At 35.6% G+C, this 24,832-nt stretch overlaps 1 protein-coding gene across 8 annotated transcripts in view; it reads left to right on the forward strand.

The window, feature by feature from the left end:
- The window catches only part of LOC108907444 (neuronal acetylcholine receptor subunit alpha-7), a 32,063-nt gene that overhangs the window by 2,281 nt on the left and 4,950 nt on the right, over positions 1–24,832 (forward strand). For 2 of the 8 annotated variants that reach the window (XM_018711125.1, XM_018711120.1), the window contains exons 2-8: positions 5,605–5,744; positions 9,711–9,755; positions 13,493–13,602; positions 16,863–17,043; positions 23,553–23,628; positions 23,686–23,880; positions 24,209–24,295. In XM_018711125.1, the coding sequence (XP_018566641.1) occupies positions 5,605–5,744; positions 9,711–9,755; positions 13,493–13,602; positions 16,863–17,043; positions 23,553–23,628; positions 23,686–23,880; positions 24,209–24,295 (834 nt within the window). Of the gene's footprint in view, positions 1–5,604; positions 5,745–9,710; positions 9,756–10,483; positions 10,529–13,492; positions 13,603–16,862; positions 17,044–23,552; positions 23,629–23,685; positions 23,881–24,208; positions 24,296–24,832 lie in introns of all 8 variants that reach the window. The other 6 variants (XM_018711119.1, XM_018711123.1, XM_018711124.1 and 3 more) reach the window with 5 other exon arrangements.

Genomic DNA, 24,832 nt, shown 5'->3' on the forward strand with positions numbered 1-24,832 from the left:
CAGAAGATCGACCATCTGACAAATGACTGATAGATGTTGCCTGTTGAGAGGATGTTTCTTCTCCTACAATGCAAATAACCTAAAGAGGCCGCCCCGCCGACAACTTGGTGTGAGCTGAACAACTTCGAACAACAGTTAAATATAATTTATCTCCCCTTGCCAGAAACCGGGTGTTATTCACAGAAACCTCCTGTCTCTTTAATTATTCAGCAATGACATGACGTTGGAAGAAGTGTACTTGCAGCGGCGGCCGAAGCCGACTTGAATAACAACTCAAATTGCTTAACGTATTCCCTAATAAAATAAAATATTTAATTTAAATAAATATCTTAAAAAGATTCTGCACATAAATTATCGAAGGTGTGTTTATGTGTAGCCGGTACACATTAGAGCTATAAATTATAAATTATCCAGGTGAAGGTTAGGTATCGAATTCCCCTTTGTAATTTTCAGCGCTTAAAGCTAAACAACAATAGTTCTGGCGAGATATTAAGCCGTGATTTATAATTGGCAATTACTCTTCATATATGTGGGGCTTTTCTTCCTGCCAGCGTATTTGTCAAAACCTTCTATACAAACATAGAAAATTTCAGACGTGCCATATTTTCTAATTAAGGAACATTATTGCAGGTCATCCGTTGGCAATTAATACCACTTAATGTTACTTCGAACAATGGCGGTGTTTCATTCGGCCTGTCATTGTATATTTTTTTTGTAACGATGTTGCAACGTATAACAAAGCAATTTCCCAAGTGGCTCCCACGTTGGCAGGAGGATTTCCAACTTTTTCATTTACCTCGTAAGCAAACACCAAAGAAATTACTCGATTTTCTAATACGGTCCCGGCGATTTGTCGGTGTGGGCACACCTCAAGGGTCAGCTTTAGGCCCCTTGTTGCACGTTAATAATAAGTAAGCCCTGATTTCCTCACATAAAACAAAACCAAGGGCAGTTTTCGCAATACACTAGGATAATAGACTTTCGATAATCCGAACTAAATGGGACCGAAAAGTACGAATTATCAAACACTGCTCACGTGAACCAACAACTCAGTTTTTAATAGTTTAACGCTTATTCGGACTATCGAGGTTTTACTGTATATGCATTTTCACAACCTTTTAACATATTTAGGGCCTTCTAAAAGCAAACGTTTATGTATTTATGAAGTTTACCTACATTAACGGGTATATTAGTACGAAAGGTCAGTTCAGACAGTCCCAGTTCCGCTAACAAAATAAGAACTTAAGAAGAATGTTGGTGTAAAACTTCTCAATACTGTGGATGATGTTTGGAAACTTTATTAAAGGTTTTCCTAAATGAAACAAAGTCAATTAAGGGAAAACACTGAAACAACTTGATAAATACCGGACCTACGCAGTATGTTTTTAGAAAGGTACTTTTTTTATGCAGTTAGACAAGAATTTTCAACGCTGTGACGTATCGACCTAAAAAACGAATGAATGTTAAATAATCCACAACCTTTTACATTTATTAAAGGTTACAGTGATTTTTTTCGTGCAGAGTCCAGCGCTCCCGATGTGGAAAATGGAACAGAACGCTAAAGGAAAAGTTATATAATGTGATGTAGTGAAAGTGAATATACCTCTGTATAATAGGGCAAATGGAAACAAGAGATATTACGGTTGAAGTCGTAAAACAGAGTTTATTGATCGCGTTGTGCTTCGTGCGAAACCGCCCCCCAAACATGTAAAGTATATGAAGTATTGAAGATTTCACAGAATCGCCGAATGGCGGGCTTCTGTTTTATGGGAAATTAATACGAATCAAGTTTTTACTATCCTGTTTCCCTGCTGTGTAAAAGAAAAGGCGCTTCCTTGAAAGGATTGAAAATTTATTGAAATAAACTCTGTTTAGACAACGCTTCGCACACTTTATATTTGAAGTAATAATATTTCCTATTCCTTCGCCCAATCTATCTTTTATTGCTGAAAGGAACTATGAAAGCATTAACTTTCCGAAGTAAAATTGCAGTGACATCTCAAGGATATATTTACATAATTTCATTTCCCGCTCAGGCCTTTGAGATGACAGGTACTTTTATTATTTAACCACTTACACCCATAATTGTAGAACATTTGATTGGCACATTTGGGTATAGCGCAATACGTACTGTAAGAAAATATATTTCGCGAACCAGAAAAATAAAAAATAAGCGTACTATAGTTTTATGTCGAATTTTATGATACCCCACGTCTCAAAGGGGCTTATAAATCTTTATTTCTCCAACGGAGCACGTCATCCGTAAAACTGCACAAGAATTGGACTAAAAGACTACTAGTTGAAGCAAGACGAACGTCTTAATATTTCACGTTGCTGTTAACCGACCACTTAACGGTCTGTCACAGAAATACGTACTTTGAATGGTAATCTGGTTCTGTCAGTAAAGACTATCCCACGTTTGATCAATGCGGATGCAGCTACTTTCTTTGAAGCCCGAAATATGATACTGGAATTACAGAAAAAGTAATAAGCTGTCCCATCGTGACGGACACAACGAAAGGATCCGGAAATAAAAGCCTATTGTACCACGTCAAATACAATTATTGCAAGAATGGACGTTCCTATTTACCGGCGGATGAAGAGGTGCAAGGGAAGCTGCACAAGTGATGCTAATATGAACCTGCGAGAGCTCTCCTCTGGCCCTTAACGGAAAGTTGGGTGTAGAACTACTCGAAAGTTACACTAACACGAGTAAACTAATCCGCGGGCGTTTTAATTCGTTAATTCACCACAGTTTCGAATAATCGAAAGGTACCGATAAACCGCGTTTGGAATTTTAAGCGTCGCCCCTGTTTATGGAATGCGGGGGACGCTCAGAATTGATATTTAACTTCGATAACGATGACGTAGATACATAATAAGATGTATTCGTCTTTGTAAGCCTCTCTAGAGTTCTTATCTTTGAGATCTGTTGTGAATTTCAGAATAAAAGCCGCAGATGAGCCGGGTTTAGACTTCTCAATTATTATTACTTCCTTTGATACGTGATTGTTCAACTTACCGCTGATATCATATATAAGACATGCTTTTACGTAAAACGTTTTCCCTTGTGATGTATTTATGCGATTCAGACCGTCTTTTGTTTTTGTTGTGGCATGGCAATGCCGATTTCCTCACGTTTACGGGCGCGTTTTATTTTTTGCTGAAAATAAACGGGAAATTGAAGAAGCTTTAAAAATTCCTGTATACTTGTATTCTAACAAGAAGCTTATTAACTCAGAAGCCCGTCAAAAGGCCGAATCAGATTTTAAAATGCATAAATCCGATCAATTAAAAGTTTTCACGTTTTTAAGGAGGTATATCGGGGTCCGAGGGAAGTGAGGAGCGCAAGGGGGGTCCTATGCTTTTCTTATGGGACTAAAGCCCGCTGCCAATTTGAAAAAATTAAATTCTATTGAAATTATTTGCGATAAACATTATCTATATTGCAAAGAAATCTACTCATATGCACATAGCATACATATTGACTAATTAACAACATAAAAATATTATATTTAAGTAGTTTTAAATTATATTTAATGAACGCATAAAGACTATGTAGATGTGGCAACAGCGCTAATAATTGACTATCAATTGTACGCACTGCGAACCCACAGACCTCGGACATCGGAGATATTGCGCGTCAAATTCGGGTAAAGATGCGTACGCGTTCAAAAATGTATTGTGTGTAAACTATGTACAATATAATTATTATATATAGCAAATATATCATATTATCCTCGCGAAGATTTGTATTCTTTATTTAAAATCCGTAAATCATGTGAACTGGTAAAACAACGAGAATTATGTTAATTTAGTTCTAAAGATATTAAATGACACTCGCGCCCATCTCTCGTCCAAGTCAAAGAAAACGTTGGATGCAATTTTGAAGGTTCTGTGATAGAAATTACTCACTGTTCGTGTTTTTAATCTCTATTTTAGTAATGTTACAAAGGTTTTGCAACTATAACTAATTTTTTAGACATAAAGTTTGCTGAGAAATATTTATGTTCCTTTGTTATTCCGTACAAATGCTTTTATCTCAAGTATTACTAATTATATTAATCAAGTAAAGAAAACTCTATGTAACCCTAAATATTGCTGGGTAATGATTACGATGTTTTTATAAACCATTAAATATATTAAAAGGATTTATCAACTGTATTTTTTATTCCAATAAATATATCACTGCTTCCTAGCCTTTTTTAATTAATCTAGTTTTTTAAAAACATTACAAAAAATCATCTGTTGTGGATAATTTATTGTTGACAACAATGTACATGCGATTTAGGAAAAATGTATGTTTGAAATCAATTTCGTTTTTATCAAGTCTTTCAAATGTATTCCACCCTTACTGTCAGCTGATTGCGACGTTGCCACATTAATCCTCAAGTCAGACAGAAATGCAATTATTGGTTTCTGTTTCTAATTAATACAGCTGTACTATGTTCAAAACTTTTACATCAAAAATAAGATAATACTGTGGTACTATCTATGGAAAAGTTTTGTTTCACAATTTCTACATTTTTTTCTCAGCAAAAAAAGAGCCGCACCGTCCATCTTCGCCATATATAAAATGAACAACTTTCAACAACAATATCTCAAAATCTAGATTCAAAAAAAGTCTTTTTCGACGAAATAACGAACAGGGAAATCAGAGATATTTGATTTTAGTAATTACGGCAAAATTCCTGCAACCCATGTGGGAAAATTTAATTGCATTATATAAATTCTCACGTTAGTGCAGATGGTTTCGTTCATACCACACATTTCAATTAAATATTAATAACATTATTTTATGAAACTATCACGAATTCCGCTACGAAAAAAAAAATAGGCCTCGTAATACTTGCCGTGGGGTAGTAAAAGCAACAATAAAACGACAGTAATAATAAATTCCGGTTAAGTGAGCAATTCTAGTCAGCTGGTCTATTTTATGGTATGTGTGGGCGCTGTAGTCGAACTCCCACTTTTTTTAATTAAAGTGTAATACCACTAAAATTCTTACCAGGTAAATTTAACCACAAAGTTTATATGGTTACATTGTTACCAGCTCTAGAAGTCTCATAATTATTTACTTTAACTTTATTTAAGCGTACGAGGGCGATACAAAAATTAGAATGGGCAACAAACTGACTGATATAATTCGCGGCAAATACGCAGCGCTTCAACCGACTATAATATTTACATTTAATTTGGTATTCTAATCTCTGTCGGGTAAAACGGAAAATTGACGGTTAGTTTTAATTTGAAACTTTCTAGGACAGTTCGAAGTAAATTCCGTTGAACGACGAATCCCGAGAGTAGGTTCGAAATCTCTACCTTTGCCGCTCGGGCTGCCTTGAGGTGGAGATTTTAAAATTGGATCAAGATCCAATCGCCCAATGATATAACCTTCCGACAGGCCCAAAACTGATTTACCACGAAACGTATCAATCCACACCTACTGTTAACCTGAATAAATAATTCTGAACCAGCCCCTCCCCCCTACCCAGTTTTATAAACATTAAAATTTTTTTCGGAACTGTACGTGAGTTCAGTTCCGTTGCAGTGCGTTGAATTCTTAAAAACTGAATCATCTGACGATACATTTTTCATTTCCAGGTTCACAACAGGGGCCACACGAAAAGCTGCTGCTCAATAATTTATTATCCTCATACAACGTGCTCGAGCGACCAGTTGCGAACGAGTCGGAACCACTGGAAGTGAAATTTGGCCTAACCTTACAGCAAATTATAGACGTGGTTAGTACATTTTCTCTATAACCAACAATATTCACCGGGGAACATGCAGGGTGTAATAAATTGTATCTAAAACACCGCGGAACTGGGCATAGGTACAAGTGAAAGTAAAGAATCCTTGTGTTATATACACAATGTTTTCCTGATATTTAAAATCTGTATAATTTTTCAAAAAAATCATCGCAAAGTATAATTTACACCCTACATAGCTCTAGCCCCTACTTTATTTTCGAAAATATGAACTATATTTTGGGTAAGTCTGGTTTTAACGCTTGAAACAACACCTCGTCAAATATCTCGAAAATGATCATAACTTCATAACAGTTGTAGTATGCCGCACCCTCTGCCACACAAGTCACCGACTTCTGCTGTATCGCTTTACTTACATCGAAGTTTGACAAATGGTATTTCTCGGTTTATTGTCATTTCTATGTGAAGATTGATGAATAAAGGTAAAGCTTCTAGTTGGCCATGGAAACTGGTACTCGGGAATTCCTATTAAGAATTCGAATTTAATATTATACACGTCAGGGTATCTTCGATGAAAATTCTGGATATAATCGTATTCATCCGATATTATGCTTACACATAAAATCAATTGCAGCCGGCTTTGAAATATTAACTTACCAATAACCATTCGGTGCTCTAATTTCGAAATGCCGCGTCGAGCTGCGAGGCGCGGCACCGAAAGGACGAACGATATTTGTATTTTTCAAGTCCGTAAATCAAATTTGTAATCGCTACGGAAACTAGACATATTTTTTTTTAAATCATTGCGGAAAATATATTATTCACGATGCAAAAAGAAGTCATTTTTTACATTTATTTATCGCCAAAAAGAAAGAATCACTACTCTAGAGGGTGTAAGAAGTTTGACTGCCATTACTTCAGCATGAGCTAGAGTAATCATAAATGAACAAAACAGTTGTATATTATAAGGGCGTAAGATTAACAGTTTTCAAAATACAGCGAGTATTAATATTGGGGAGTTTCATCACAACGTGACAACAACGCTTAACCTACCGCTACACAGCTGTGAACGCAGCAGACTTGTCCTACGGAAAAAATGTAAACAACTATTATTGCGGAACATTTAGTAAATTTCAAGACAATTGTTTTCCAGTTTTTTACGAAGATACTGTTGTGCTTAAATTTTAGCTCGAATTTTAGTAATTATGAATCTCTTAAAACAGGAACTTAACTTTTAAGTCAAATTATGTATTTGAAAAATATGTAATTAAAGTACCCAAAGATTCACGTCGTCCAAATAATCATACGTATAAAAACTAATTAAGGTACTTTGCCAAAAAGCAAAATTCAGTAATTTTTAAAAGCACAAGTACAAAACAACTCAAAACACCTCAAAAACAGTCAGACACGGTCCAATTCCAGATACCGACTGAACTACGTATTGCTGGACAGCTTAGTACCTAGTGTTATCCGCTGCGCCTTTGTCACATTGCTGGATATGAATTTTATCGAATTTTAAATTTATTACAACGCCAATTATTTTTTAGAATTATGCATAAAACAGTTCAAAAATGTGATAAATATTGTATTTTATTATATTCTATTCACGCAGTTATGTCAATATTCCTTAATTAATCGAACTTTTATACATCAAGTTGGAGATTTTTATAATTTTTTTCTCGGAAATGGTTGAGTTTAGGACCCATGTCATATAAGGTTGTTTCGTTTATTTTAATATACTTTATCGTCTGTTAAAATTAAGGCAGTCAAACTTCTAACACTGTATATTTTTTGTAAGATGCTGGAATTTGAATTTCACCCGCAATAAAGTTGAGTGGCAAACGTGACAATAAAATAAATGGCTTGAATATTTCAAATTTGGTATCCGTAAAACTACGTGGAATGATATAATGATAGGTGCCACATTCCGTAACTTCACAAAGTTTTTGAATTAAACGTGATTTTATCCCCATCTGGGGAATAAAATGCTAATAGAACCGCGTTGAATAAAAATTAACTTTTAACCAAAGTTTCTGACACACCGCTAAAATAGTACGAATTGTTTACAAAACAAAATATTTGTTATAAAATTTTCTCCGATGTTCTAGCTGTATTTTAAACGATAAACGCAGTTTTTATCACCACTCCGTCCGACTTTCCAAAATAATGTAGCTGTATCTACTGGAAACCTTTATCGACGAATTTCAGAGCGAAAATAAACCGGCCTTTCCCTTTATCTGCTTCGTTTGAAATCCGTCAACTGTCGAATATTCGTTCCGTGATGCACCTTTCAATTAAAATCAGTAATTAAACTGACACGATTCACTTGTCATGTCATTTTTCACAAGAATAAGCGCCTTCCCTGCGTTCGCACAAAAGTCCATATCGAATCTTTCCATCCCGAAAGCTGAAGGAACAGCAAACATGATCACCTCGAGCCAAAAATTGCGATACAATATTGATGCACACATCTACGAAAACGGAGTCCATTAAAAAAATAACAGTGTGATATTACGGAAAATAAATATCGGCTTCTCGCAATATCACACATCCGTCGCTTCCGGACCTCCGGCAAATTCCTTGGATTACTTTGGGATGAATTACGATATCGAAATTCTTGCAGGCAAAAGAGACAGATACGCCATTATACTCGGTATCTACACAAAACGTTTGTTATCCTCGACGCGGTTATAAAAATGTATGCCCCCTGCAACCGACACTATAAATTTTACCTAGCTTTTTACTAAAAATTAATTATGTACCTTGCTCAAAATTAACCGGTCTGCATCCTCGCGCTAAGCTGAAAAAAGGGTCAGCTGTGGCGTAAGTTTTCAAACTCTGTTCTTAACGCTAGCTAATGGTATTTAAAAAAATAATTTTACTTTGCGGGTATCAGAGGTAAATCGTTGCGAATCTAGTGGATTCTTAAGTATCTACAAATTGAGTTTGAAAACTTCCCGATTTATTCGAAGATAAACTACTTGGACTATTGTGAAAGTTTGTTCGGCAGCTCATTTACGTATCAAGTACAGAGAGGGCTTTACATCTAATTCACGGAAAAGGTTACGTTTACTGTTTCGTTATATTAAACCACATGCCGCAAAAATTTCATTAAAAAATATCTAGCTTAGGCCGTATTAAATGAAAGAGAAACGGCGACGAACCGTTCGCGGTCCGCCAAAGAACTTAATTTTGCGATTTTATCATTTTATAGCGTGTACAACGCGGCGGGATTCTTAAAGCGAACATTTCAAAGTGAAATTTAAAAATGCGCCCCATTATGTACTTATCAAAAGGTATTTCACGTGTCATTTCAGATCATTATTTTCTGGCTTCTGATTGGATATTGTAAGAAATCGATATCGCGTATAAAACGAATCTTATTCAGTCAAGTTAAGGAGCCGTATTTATACTTGATATTGACAAATATGATGAGGATTTGGACCGCTAAAAGCCCTTTAAAAGTAATCCGCTTTTGTGTGTGATTTAATACCCAATTAAGTGTTATTTTGTTATTCTTTTTGTTCGTCCCGATACAACGGCAGAAGTTGGTACAAGTAAATAGGCCTTTTTAATATATTCTTCCATTATTTAAGTTTAAGAAATTCTTCTGTAATATGTACAGGGTGAGCATTAATTCATTTTCCAACCGTAAGGACGATGTTCACCAGTTAAAGATCCAAAGTTTACAAAACGTTCTAAATATTACCGTTGTCAGCGCACAAACAAAACACTGTTGTTTTTGAGAGACACCTTAAACTGTAAACAGGTCGGTGTTTGCAAAATAAACAAAGATTCGTTGGTAAACACATTATTTTAACCCGTGGAATTCGTCTTTAACGGCTTGGTACCATTCATCCTGTACTGTCGTCGAATATTGTCGCACAAATTTTTCTTTGACTTCTGTTTCTGCACTGACGGCTTTTTATATTATAAAAACCGATGAGGATGCAAATGAGATACTGCCTTGTTGTTTTATTATTGTTTTCCCCTGTGTAGGATGAAAAGAATCAGATTCTTACGACAAATGCTTGGTTAAATTTGGTAAGTTCCATGGAGTCCATTTGGACTCACGCAATGTTTATAGCAGGGCAAACACTTACTAGGTGCCTGGGTTATCAGTTAGTGTTTGACTCTGAAGCTGAGTGGCTATGAACGTATATAGCTCCCAAGGTGGCGTTGGCGGTTATGCATTTTAAGTACGACGACTTTAAATGTGAAAATATAATCGCCATCTGCGAACAACCAAGACGCGCTCACTTTGCCGCGGTATATTTTCATAATTAACGTCCGTGCAAGGCAAACCTAGAATGACGGCAAATTAGGCCTCTCTCAGAGGTTAAACAGAACATTCCGCAGGCCAAAACAAAATTTTGCCAGTCAATATAAGCAAGATATTCATCGCCCTGCAATAGCTAGTAATTTATTTTCGAAAGTGTAGTTAAAATACAATATTTGCCGCTGTTTAAAATACAAGTCAATGCCGATGTAATGAACACATATCTGGAACGTGCGAAGTTCTTTTAAAAAAGTTGTGTCCCACTTCGGTGAAGGTCTCTCTCGGCGTGGACGAAGTTATCGGGAAGTTGGAGCGTGGTAAAGGCTAAGCATTCTAGGGATGCCTTGTGAGTTATGCGAATTGCACGGCCGCCACCGTCCAGAAAGCACATATGGCCGAGTCCTATCGATGAAGGACATGGCCGTTGCGTGCTTAATGCATGCTTTGTTATGTAACTAACTACCGATGTTTCCCTTTTATTGTTTTACCATAGGACGAGAAGAATCAACTCCTAATAACAAATATTTGGCTTTCTTTGGTAAGTGAAAACCAATTAAATAACTAAACATACGTACACACACGGCAGTTGGTTGATTTTGTTCAGACTTGTATTTTTTCAGTCTTCTTTCATTCCTAGTACCCGCCCGTATGGTATGAGATGGTGTACCCCTCTTTTCTACCTGTATCGAGCTAGTCCTTTTTTTTTTTATTGTATTGCTGTGTCGCTGCCATTTTCCGGCGGATCCACGTACCCCTTAGTTGTATATGCCTCCCGTAAAGAGTTGGTTTAGTTGCTCGGTTCAAGTAAAGTATTAAGTACCAACCCTGTTTTTCGAAGATACCCGTACCAGGTGCCACAGGAAAAATTACGCGCGTACCATTTTGGCGCAGTTGAACGTAATCATCGTTTGGTACCGAGTAATTTTCCCTGTGGTACTTGCGCAATTTTTATTATAGACTTAGCACTTCGGTAGCTGCAAATTGCCGGGTTTCTAGTTTGAAGCTGTAGGACAACTTTTAAGTAGAGTAGCGTAAACCTGTAATATATCGAACTGGTGTGTGATCACTACAATTCATTACCTCTTCAATTTGAATGCACCCATATCGTCATCGCTAACATCAATGAACGTCCCTACGGTACCATTGGTCTACTGCCGTGTGTGTTGATATTTTAAACAGATTTATTTAACCAATGCTTCTTAACTAATATAATGAAAACCGATATTAGCTCTAGGTGTTTTTTTTTTTAGTTTATTTTCATCTGGGAGTATAAGGGTTTCCTTCCTGTCAGTTAATGTCGAAAGTACGCGAATTATCTGCGTTCGATTCGGGGCGAAACCCACGATAACCCAGACCGAATCCCCCCGTCAACCGTTTATACCAAATGTCAAACTAACCCAATGGGACAGTATACCTTGTCATTATTTTTTTTTTGGTATGGACGTCGTACTCCCTTCACTATGCTCGACAAACCGAGTCCGCTAATCCCATCCCTTATCGACTTAACGACGGGTACAATTTTTTATTTGTCGAATGGAGGACCTAAACACCCTGTGATACATTAAACTATACATTTTTTAAAATTATACACTAAACATGAACCGCTAAAAATCAAATTACTAAAACAACTTTCCCTGGCATGTCCATCACGCACAGCTTTTGCACGTTCATGAACAATATGACGTCCATGGTAAGACCAAGAGTTTTGTTGATTTTAATAAACATACACGTGTTCAGATACATCGGTTGTAACTTTTTTGTTGCCATTCTTGTAATTGTAACGCTGTATGTCCTGTATATATACACGTGTTAAAAAATCTGAGGGATATATTTTACTCATAAAAATAACAGTGCCAATAATTTTCTACGAAAATGTTTTGAAAAATCAATATTTACGGAAGTACATAACCTATATATATTTAAATTAATGAATTCCTGAAGGATTAAAAAGCCTTTGTTGACTAGAAAATTAGTCATAACATTTATACAGTTCGTTTTAGAAAGGTATCGTTAGAAGCTGACGAAAAAATCATGCATTATAAGTTTTTTTACCATCTGCTAGTGGGCGCCAGATGTTCAAGTGACATTTTGTAACATACATTTTTGGAGGTTAGGTTTTTTACAATGTATGTCGTATCGGACCGTTTTTTGGGAAAAAAAAGACGTCGCGAAGTCAACCAGGTTTTACTCTGTAATATAACACTGTAAAAAAAATCGGTGTGAGAGAAAGCAATAAAGGTTCGGAGTGAATCTATTGAGTGAAATTATTGAGTAAATTTTCACTCAATATTGGACATTTTGATCATTTTACTCATTTGTGATTATATTTATAAATATAGGTACTCCTTAAATAAATTCTTCACATAAACTTAGTATTTGGTGTGGCGTAAATGTCCTCATTACTGAGCGAGTTTAAATGTATTAATTTTGATTAATTTGATTTTTTTTTAAACTACACATCAAAACAGTATTAAAGTAATCAAGGTATTTTTTTAGCGTTTTCAACAAGGGAGCCATTTTTATGTAAAATCAAGTTTTACATTATAATATACCACACACATACACCTTAAAAAACCTAACCTCAAAAAAGTTATGTCATATAATGTCATCAATAAGGTCGTAACTGGCAGATGGTAGAAAAAAAAAATCAACAAGTTTCAATACATTATCTCTCAAATTCCGGTAAACTATTATTAATATTTTTTAATTTCACAATTTTTATAAATCCATTGATGCAATTTAAGGCATTTTTAGGATTTACCCAAAATATATTAAGCCTTTTGATTCTTTGAAAAATTAAAAATAAAAAAGCTACGACCGATTTTCTAGACAACAAGGTCCACTTAAGACAATTATGGTTTATTAATGCAATAAGTAAATTAAAACAAATTATTTTGAGGTTATGTAACTCTTAATATTGAGTTTTCGAAAAAATTTTCTAGGGGCTGCAGCTCCACTTTTAAAAGTGGAATTGCTGCCAATTTTTTTGCACTTATTTGCAGATAAATTAACAGCGTCACAATTACAGAAACTATCTGTCGGCTGTCGAAAGTACTATAAATGTTGACATATTGTATTGGGTTGTGACGTGTCTTAGTGTTTAATTATCAGTTCTCCAATTTACTACGCTTTTTAAAAATTCTTTTTTTACAATTTATCATGTCAACAGTTGTAGTTCTAAGATTCGACGCCATGGCGCTGTAGCTTATTCTCGGATGCCTAATACATCCAAAGGGGAGAAAAAAAATAAAGTGTTTACAAATGTTTTCCAAAATAGAGAACTGATTTAGCAAGGGTCTTACTGACGACGTTATCGCTGAATTTATGTGTATAAATAGCATGCCCCGCTTTGGGCTGTGTGTGTGTTGATCTGTCGTGTAGATTGTGGGCTTCGTGTTGTTTTGTACTAGTGTCCCGATCAATTGGTAGCTTACAAGAAGCAAATCAATTGAGTCTATATTATCTGTACACTGTCACTTTTACTATAGTATTTTTTGTTCAGGAATGGAACGACTACAACCTGCGATGGAACGAGACGGACTACGGGGGCGTCAAGGATTTGAGAATAACGCCAAACAAACTGTGGAAACCCGACGTCCTTATGTATAACAGGTAACACGTGTAATGCTATGATGGTTGCATTTTCGTCGCTTAGCTACATTAAAAAAAATCAAAAACCATTCTAGGGCGCATGAATAATTAGATAATTGAACATATTATATCCTAAAATATAAATTTTCAAACGTACTGTTTGGTACATCATTATTACTACTACATATTCAGGCTTTCTTCTAAAAACAAATTGAATCTTGTTTGTATATATGATAGGATTTGTATTGTGCACTGCTTGCCGATTTAAAGCATAATAAATATTAACTGGAACGTGCCAAGGCCCTAAACAGGCCTCGCTAATGCAAACAATTAAATTTACATATGCTTAAAGTCGTTACCGCGTAAACTGTGGCCTACTCCCGCTTTCGAAAGCTAAGAGAAACGCTTTGAATTATGTCAAAAGCGATTTTTAACCGTTGGCGTTAAGCAGATGGCGCTGCGAATATTTCAAAATCAATGTCACGCATAAAGAAAAGGTGCCAGAAGAAACTCACCATTTGCTGGGGAAGTTTTTGCAGAAACCCTTCTACATAGTGCGAACTCTGCAAAAAAAAGAAAAATTGAATCAGTAACGTAACACAATAAACACAAAGTTTTGTATCCTGCAACGTAAGCAGGGAGAAGTTCCCTTATAGAGGGGGATCTTAGGGAATTGGTAAAAGACATTAATTAGTTTCAAATAGTATTGGAAGATGCCAGCAACTGTAATGTTTGTTTAAATAAATAAGAGAAGAATAGTGAAGTTGGTAAATAATAATGCTAAAAGCGTTCTATGTTTTGTTCCGTGATAGATTTGTATTAAAAATTATTGTTTTTATTTTTTCTTCAATTTATAGGCGTACGCCATATATATTTTGTTGAAAAATTCTTGGTTGGTGTGTATTTTGAATTTACGAAAACAACAAGACAAGTCTTCGAAATATCTCCCAAGGCGCTTTTCCGAGATGCTTAAAATTTGTTACACTTTCCATTTCAGTAAAATTCCGGTGCTCTTGACTTAAAAAAAAATTTGATGGTCTTTTTTTGAACATATTAAGGGAAAAATGGCATGAATACTATTTTCTCCAAAAAAAAAATAATAAATAAAAAATCAGTAATCAAAAAACTATCGGACTTTTGTAAATGTCAGTCAGTTTTATCACTCCTCAGTACTGCAGATTATGGATCATGTCTGGCATAAACAGCGCAACAAATTTCTTTAAAAAGTGCCTCAGTAGATATTTCGAAAAAGTTGAAATAAAAAACAACGAAGCACTTTAGAAAAAAAATATATGGTTACCCCCATTATTTTTGTGAATTCTAGCCGCTAACTAGCCGCTGCTCTTTCTATACCACAGTCATACAAAAAAAAAGTTGTTCGTACTTTTCATGCGACATGTTATCCGACAAATCCGGTGTTAGAATTGAGCTATCACATCACAGGAATGTCCTAACCTCAAAAAACATAACAAAAATAGCAAAAATTCACAAAAAAGTGCTAGGAAAAGTACAAAAAAATATTTTTTCTATATTCAAATGTTCATTTATATGGTTAAGACCCCGCCGAATGTGAATCCGCGGTCAAAATTGATGATTCATTTTCTAACCTCAAAAAAACAGGTCAATTAAGGTCAGATATCGCGAATTTTCAAAAAATAACAGATTTACGCAAAATCTGGTATACGGGGGTTTTCGTGGTCGCTGATTACGGATCCGAGGTCAATTTTGTAAAATTTAAGATGGCGGATCCAACGTGGCCGACCAAATTTTAAAAAATTTACACATTCGCGTCGAATTTGGTATACGGGTGTTTTCATGGTCGCTGATTACGAATTTGAGTTCAGAATTGCGAATTTCGGATTCGTGATCAGTGACCCCGAAAACCCTTCCTAGCACTTTTTCGTGAATTTTTGCTATTTTTGACCTGTTTTTTGAGGTTAGGAAATTCCTGTGATGTGATAGCTCAATTCTGCCTCCAGATTCGTGATCAGGAGGCAAAAATACTACGAATAACATATGTCGCATGAAACAATAAACAACTTTTTTATGTGTGGCTGTATAATCAATTAGGCTTTGTTGACTATATTTAACAAGAACTACAATTTTTCAAATTACGTACAAATTCTCAGTAGTATCCTATTGGAGATGAAAAAAAATGTTCAGTCTCAAAATTGCCCTGAAGAGCAAAAACTTTTATTTGGAAAGTTAGGAGAAAATGTAATTCTTTATAAAAATGCTAGCTTGTCCTAATGAAGCTAATTTCATTCAAATGGAATGCGTAGATCGACGCGCCGAAAGTGGAAGATTTCGAAAGCTTTCTAAAACTACTTAACCGTTTTTATAATGGAACCGAGACCTCTGTATGGGCAACTTCTCCCGGATCGTAAGACTATGATAAAGGATTTCTGTAATATCGTAACTGAGATCAAGTTCTTTGCGCCGTATCGCCATCTCCTTATTAAAGGGTTTGCCGTTTACGTTAGCAGTGCATAATATTTGTGGATGAGAGAGCGAGTGAATGACAAAATGGGCGGGAAGTACGACACAGCTAGCCGTTGCTGTAGGCCACAGCTACTTCCGACCCTCTGGAGTCGAACGACGGGTTGATACCTTAGCCGCTTTTCCTAGCTATGTCATTAAAATAATTCTAATAAACTGTGACTAAATGGTTTGCATGCTTATTAAGGTTTCTTTTGTTTCTGCGGATGGGTAGCAGCTTGAAAATTCGACTTTTGCTGGGCCGGAACGTCCCTGAAAACTCTCTCTATAACAGCACTAATACACAAGTTAAATAAAAACAACTTAAAATGGAACAGATAAAACAAACATTAAACTTAACCCGCGGATGAGACTAAACCAATCCCCTAAAAATGAATAATAAAATGAGTTTAAATCAATGTATGTTAAAATAATCAAATGGTAAATAACAGCTGCAGGAATAATATGGTCCAACGCTTAACGGATAAAGGTTGAGGAGATAGTAGTGACGATGGCTAGCTTGGTCACTGCAATCGTGTATAGCTCGATGTTCGATGTCTGTCAATGTCAAATTAGATGTTTGTTGTGCTCAGTGTCGTACTCATTGACGCATTGACGACCACACAGCAGTGGGATAGATGTTGATTGTTGCATGTAAAAGCGCGCGCGTTCTACAATCATGCAGAAAGAGCTAAACCGGCTCTATCACTGGCTCAGATTAATGCCGATCTATTTTTGTCGACCAAGACCAGCATGAGTCAGTTTTGTAGCGGCGATTTTTAACGCTTTGTGTTGTTATGAAGTGCTGATGAGGGTTTCGACGGGACATTCCAAACAAATGTTGTGGTCAAACATAACGGCAGCTGCTTGTATGTCCCTCCCGGTATCTTCAAGAGCACATGCAAGATAGACATTACGTGGTTCCCATTCGATGACCAACATTGTGACATGAAGTTTGGTAGCTGGACCTATGACGGCAACCAGGTATTGCTGTAATGTTTACATGTTTTCTGTTACATCACCACACACACACACACACGCAAACACGCAAACACCATCCACCACAACCAAGGCCTTTCATCCGTGTCCATCTACAACTACTGACATCTACGAACTAAACAGAGAACCGAATATTTTACAACCACTCCCCACCGCTTTGTACACTCTCGAATTCAAGTTACTTCCATGCAGTACATCTAGAATAATCACTGGCTTTGTGCACTACTATTTTTTATTCACTTTGCTCATGCTTACAAAAGTTTGCTCCTCATAAGTATATACGAGCGTGTCGATAAAAACTCTCTGGAACCGAAGGAGATATTTTACGCTTCGACTGATGTTACCAACACTGACACATTGACAGCCAAAACATTTTTCGATCCTAAAAACTTTGAAATTTTAAATTTATTGGGTATTTTGCTACCTTTGAAAGAATTTAAAAAATTAACCAAATAAACCCGTGAAAAGATACACTTATAACAGAAATATCAAAGTAATTCAATTTCCATCATTAAGTATAGTCGGGTTTTATTTTAAGAAAGAAAGTCATGAAATTGGTCCTTAATTGGGAGATTAAAATATAGATTGAGAAAATGGTTACACTTTCTATTGTAAAGGTATTAATGTTAATTCAAATAAACTCAAAAAATGTTATAAATGAAGTCAGGCAATGTTCTTAGATACCAGAAATATAGGGTGTTGGGCTAAACCCCAGGGGTGATTCTTTGAGTGATTCTCAAGTTTCGCTACGTCCTTAAATAACACCCTGTAAAGAGTAAAAATTTGAGAGATAAAATAAGAATACCTATATCATTTTAAAAAATTAGTTACACAATATTAATACGATTTCATCCCGCAATTATTTAAACAATATAATAGACGTTTAATTTTAATACCGCAACAAAGAGCTTGCATCGATGAACTTTTAAGCGATTTAACATGTGTATTCAAAATGATGGAAGTAATTGTGAACATTATAATTGTATTATTAAGGTAGTTTACCTTTTTGAATAATTAATTAGTTTGATAATCTGCTGCTTGTTTAATCGAATTTAAATTTTCAAACAGGCTATAAAATATCATTTCATGAATGTACGCAAACTGTAAGGTTATATTTCAAAAACCATCCAACAATAAAATACCTCGAAATCTATTAGTTTTCAGGAAAAGTGCGCAGTAGGACCAAAAAATGTTTCGTACTCCCAAAAGTAAAACATCCTTTTCCGTTTCAGAGAGGTAGCTTTTATCGGGCCACGCTGTTGTTTAAATATAAAGAACGTAAGCAACGCTCTGTTTAATTCGTACGTTAAAAAAAATTAAGACGCGATAAAATATGTTGGGTAGTTTAGATTATTCACAGAAGGGCTTTATCACACTGCACCGTTACACTCGCGTTGGCTTGGTATTGTCTGAAAGAGGCGTTCTCGTGGCTCACCGTCACCGTCACCGTCACAATCGCGGACGTCCTAACACACAAGCTGACAAAACTAGTGGTTTGCGTCGTACGTCCTCTAGACATAGTGCACGCCTAGCTGCTAGCGTGGATCCATGTTAGAGGGTAGCGGTATACGTCACATAATATGACCTGCGGATCCGCAACTGAACATTTTTCAAACTAAGGTCATGTTTCAGGCTAAACTGTCACGAACATAAACTTAAATAATGATGCCACGCTTTAACCGAACTTAATACCACGATTTGTTTCCTCCCAGGACTATTGATTTCCTTCTTTACCAACATCAACCTATTCCGGGGATACACAAATACAAACAAGATATTTATGGTAGGATAAACCCCACTGATCTTGACTGAACACCGAAACAATGTCCAATTTCTTTGACTACGTCACGACTTACCCCCGCCCTTCTTCGCAAAATCCCCAAGTCTCGTCCTTTGGTAATAAGCTTGGTTAAGCGAACTTCGACGGAATAGAATGTTCAGTAGCGAATTTTAATTAGTTTGCTTTTATATCTAGGGCTAAACTAAAGTATGTGGACAACATATATTTTAAATAAGGTAAATTTATAATCCAGTATCACTAATTCATTAAATTACATAAACAAAGGAAATATAAATTAAAACACCACCCACCTATATGAGAATCAAAGCAACCGACGCTGTCATATCTTCAAAGTTCAATTGCAACTCTGCCACGTGCATTAATTAAATTAAAAAAACAGATATGAAAGATGGGTAAAAATAGCGAATTGAATTAATTATCCACATGCCGTAGTCTGGACCTAGTTATAACGGTAGACTAAGACAAAACATACCATTAGGGAACCATGTGACTGTATCATTAGATTTACTATTTTGCATGGAGCATAATGCCATCAATGTCTCTGCTACTAACTTTGCAATCACAAAAACAATCTGCTTTACCAAGATTATGCACAAGGGCTATAGATACATTAATTTAGATAATACAATCTTGACATCCCTACTTGTCTTCTACATACTTTGTTGTTTAACACAGATCGAAATTCATAATAAGATTAAAGAGCCTTAAAGCAGCTCTTAAATTATTAGTGCGGTTAATTTGTTAAAACTTTGCAATCCAAATTACGACCTTCGTACGCGATCAAAGCGAGTCACTTTAACCGACCCTATACAGGGCGCTGCGGAAACGGAGTTACAAACCATTGCCTAGCGTGCAAATCCAGTTTACCGTTCCATATTTTGCCCCCCCAGTCCAATCATCCATTTATCCACGTCGCGTGAAGTTCTTAGCAGAGATGTTGAATAATTCTGCTTCTGGCGGGGATGTGAAACAGTGTGCGTAATAGTAAACATGGAATCGTGAGAAAAATTACCCTCACACTTCCTAACAAGTGATATAAATAAATACAAGATAGAAGTTCTATTTATTATTACTAAAATAGGTGCTACGGCGTAGCTTAGACACTCGGAAGAGTGTGAATATACAGGGTGATCCAAAGATAAAGCAGGAAGTCGACACGAAATGAATTCAGAATATTTTCTTTTTTATTCGCGTAACTGATATTTATGAAATTGTGTATATCATTTTATTTCCCAAGGAAGATCCGTTTTTTTATATAGCGTACTCAATTTAAAAAGATAATTTCATTTCAATGGTCTATATATGTGTAAGTCTATTTTTAAGCATGTTTTTAAAGCTTGTATGTATATTCATATGTTCTGATATGTCGTTTCTTTGTAATGACCGCACATCGTCGTAATGGTACGACGTATTGGAAAATTTTACTACACTTTCTATTCCTCTAATTTAAGAAATTTTGTAGTTTTGTGTACACTTCAGAAATTTGGTCAAAAATGAACACCATGACTTCAGTACTTGTATATTGTGTTACTCATATTTTATTGTGTAAAATTTTGCATGTAGTACTTTTTGAGATTGCATGCCAACATGTCGTTTATGTGCAGACTTTTTTTCTAATAATTTTAAATGTTTTTACCTATTTCGTGTTTTGTTAACACAAAAGTAGGATAGAAATTGGTTAAAGATGTTACATTTTGTTACAAATAATTAATTAACCGCCCCAACAATTTCGTGTAACAGTTTTAACGAATTTTGAAACGTAAGATGAAAATTAACAATTATCTTGAGAAATACAACTCCCTTCATTAAATTTTGAACGAGTTAAACAAAAATAAAACTTATTTCATTTGTATTTCTTAAGATTTACTAATCTTTTATAAGCTGTAAGTGAAATATAAGGTATCTCTCGATATCTACTATCTAGTTTCTAATACAATTCATAGAAATGTAATAATTGTTGTTTTACAGTAAAAAAGTTATAAAAGGTAAGAGCTCTGAAGTCAACTGAAATCGTAGACGTTCGGAAATATCCAAAGAGAACTAGATACGACCGAGTGAAAATATATCCGCAACATCTGAATATACATTTGGCTTGATCGCTATTGGCGATTGGGTTGTCATTCGCTTGTCTACTTGATTTATCCCCAATATCAACTAACTGAACCATATTTTCTCTCCGCATATGTTTCCCGAATAAATATTGCAACGTTTTCTAGATGTTCCTTTATAATTCGTTTGTAGTTAGACTTGATGTTTTCGTACCGATATTTATTAGTGTTATAGTTTTTTTCTTATAAGTAACGCACTGACAAAGTAGGATGATTATATACGTTTTTTGCACTAATTATCGTGTCCGACTGTCGGTGAGCCAGATATTGCTTTTATCTTGATTGTGTACACGATTCAGTACAACATTTACATTAGTCTTACTATTAGACAGCCTTTTGTCATTGGACCTAGATTAGAATATCCTGCACGTGGAATATACTTTTCATTTTGGCGTTACTATGCACAAAATATCCTAGTACAATTTCGGATGCAACATATTCGTATATTTGGACATGCGAGACAACCTCTTCTTTGTCCTATACAGGATGTAACTTTGAGTGGGGGTCATATTTATACAGAGGCTTCCTTTGACCGTTACAAACAATAGTTTATTTTTCCAAATTCGTCTTAAAAACTTAATTTTTGGTTTTTGAAAAATCGAAATCGGTTAATTAGGACGGCCACAGTAGATTTTTAAAGTTAACACTCTTTTTTTATTTTTAAACAATTAGATTACATTTATCAATTTGCAATTTATTTTTTCAAAAATTATAATTTTAGAGTACCTACTATTTTTTCTTAGTTTTATCTGTATTTAACAAAAAAATTAATTTCCAAATAAAAAAAATGTTTAATTTAATTTTCAAGTATCTAGATGCTAGAAGCAACATTTTGAAATTTCGAAAATTTTTTAATTTCGAACCGATTTTAATGAAATTTGGTGTGTTGTTTTATTATACTCTAAAGTTATTTTTCACCAAAATTCGAATGCCCTCGGAGCAATTAAAATATTTTTTAAAAATATCCAAAAAACTTGATTATTTTATTTTTTTCATCAATTATTGCTATTTTGCAACATCGGCAATAAATTTAAACATTTTTAACTTACAGTATATTGTGCAAAATTCAATTTTAAAACTTTTTTACTCTTCAATATTCCTCCAAAATGCATTGGTTCCAAGATATAAGTAAAAAACTCAGATAAAATAGGTATTTTTAAAAATTTTTTAAACATTTTTGCAATTTTAAAAATGTACACTTTTATTATGCGAGTTGTACCTACTGAAGGTAATCCAGAAAAAATTTGACCCGCACTATCTCTCTTCACATGCACTGTAACATGCCTACAATTCATGCATTTGTAATACATGATTACAGTGGCGGCGTACACAAATATTAAAGTGTATTTTAAAAAACTAAATACAGGGTGAGTCAGTTTTTTGTGGTAGGATTTTAACAGTTGATAGAGATTCATTTATTAATAAAAAAATTCCTATAAACGTAGGTCTTAGAACGCTTCGTTTGTGAGATATAGGGTGTTGAAAACAAACTTGTTTTAAGAATTTTTCTTAATATCTCTGAAAGACCAACATATATTGAACTGAAATTTGGTATTAATAACACATTAGTTATGGTGAATAAAATAAAGATATCTGTTATCCATTTCACCCACCAGTGACGTGCCTGAGGCGGGTAGCTGCCCCCTTTAAAAAAATAATTCGTACGCCCGTGAATTTTTCAGGAAAATAACATAATTTCATCATTCATTCAATCGTTTTTGTTGATTTTCAGTGCACATCATATTTTTCTTATTAATTCACAAATGTATTAAATACCAATATCGTTGGAACAGTTTCATGCCAAATGAATTTAACCAAAAACCGTTAATTTTATAAAAAATTGAAAGAGATCTGTTTTGTTCAGAATTGATTAAAAAATTTAGAAACGATGACTGACTCACTGACTCACCCTGTATAACTACTGGACTATTTATTTGATTAAAAAAAAAAGGATTTCAGATTTGTATTCAGGGGAACACGAATTACCCCTAAAAAACTGACCCCCACTTAAAATGACACCTTGTATAGCGAGTTTACTTAGTTTTACTTTTCTGGAGAATAATCACAACTCAGAGAAAAAGCGAATAAGAGGTAGGCCTTTTCGTATAAATGATTGACAACGCCACAGCGCGACTACCAGGGCCATCTATTGTTTTCCTGAAGTTAGCAATGTGTTTGAGATTGGGCAGTAAATTTAAATCAGTATGGTTGAGATTCACTGAGGTCTCAGGTGAATAAAACACAATTCAGATTCAATAAGATTTGACTGCATAGCTTGATATATTTTTTAATAAAATGCCAAAATATAACTGCCGAAAGAAGATAAAGCAGTAAATATAAATATTAATGCTGAAGGAGGCCATTAGATGGCGCTATAACTTTTTCCTTGAAATAGGCATTATTGAAATGCTCTATGTGCGACAACTAGTCTTTACATTGGTGAAGGATATTTTGTGACAGACGTAAACGATTACTTTAGTATGGTTGATTTAAAAGGTAGAAGACCCCCGAAAGCTAACTCCTCCATAGTGCATTTTGTCAGGTTTATAGATTTAGCTTGTGTTATATGCTTAAGTTTTCCGTAGCTGGACCTAGTGTTGAACTCCGAGGAAGGAGGCGACCTTTCAGACTTCATAACGAACGGAGAGTGGTACCTGTTAGGTACGCCGTTTCGTGTGTTGCCGAATACTGTTTGATATATTTTAAATGTATTTTTAGGGATGCCAGGGAAGAAGAATACCATCGTCTACCAGTGCTGCCCCGAGCCGTACGTGGACGTAACGTTCACGATCCAGATAAGAAGACGCACGCTGTATTACTTCTTCAACCTGATCGTTCCTTGCGTGCTGATCTCGTCAATGGCGTTGCTGGGTTTCACTCTGCCGCCGGACTCCGGCGAAAAATTGACACTAGGTACATGCTCATGCTGTATGTCGCACTGTGTGTTTGCACTCCTGTGCTGTGTGGGTGCCGCTTGACACACTGGCCATGCTAGATCGCATCGCGCAGTGTCGAAACATCTTATTTTTAAATACACACTTTCGAACACACCTACTCACACAGATACCCTAAATTCGTTCTAAGACACAACCGACAAAATTCTTCGCACACACATGCAGACTCAGATACATCAATATAGCTGTTTCCGTTATGATAAGATTTGCACCACGACCCCTATCGCCCATCACGACGGTTGTAGACGGACTCGAAACACGTTCAAAATTCAGAATCTTCATTTCAGGTGTCACCATACTTCTTTCATTGACAGTATTTCTGAACCTAGTAGCTGAAAAGATACCGACAACGTCAGATGCTGTACCGTTAATAGGTATGCTTGGCCTACTGGGAGCATCGTGTGTTTTGACGCCCCGTGTCCCCTTGATGGACTGCCGGTTGATACTTGGAGGGCGTATTGCCTCTTCAGTGTCTATATTAACACTGATCGTTGTCAGCATGTACCCACACCACCCCTTCCGTACGTGCCTAGCACTCGCTTTCTCCCCACCCCGGCATAGGCGACACTAATAACAAGGCTTCGCAGAGTTACCTACAATTTGGTTTTTGGTTACTTACCGAACCATCTTCAGTTTAAAGTTAGCTGGTATCACCCTGTCCAGATCATGTCAGTCTAGTCAACTTGTATATTCCAGTCGTGTAAACAATGATCAAGCGCGTACGGCTACAAAACTATTCGTGCGTATTATTTTTCAGCTATTTTATGTTGTAAGTAACTATACATATTGAGTTGGCGACACTGCTAAGCCTTGTTACGATTAGCGTCATCTCCCCGGTATAGCTCAAAGGGGGCCCTTCACCATCGAAGGTAAGTGGCAGCCGTTGACGGAAGTGACCGGAGAATACTGAC

Source organism: Anoplophora glabripennis, unplaced genomic scaffold (assembly GCF_000390285.2).
Source record: "Anoplophora glabripennis isolate ALB-LARVAE unplaced genomic scaffold, Agla_2.0 scaffold5, whole genome shotgun sequence".
NCBI lineage: Eukaryota > Metazoa > Arthropoda > Insecta > Coleoptera > Cerambycidae > Anoplophora > Anoplophora glabripennis.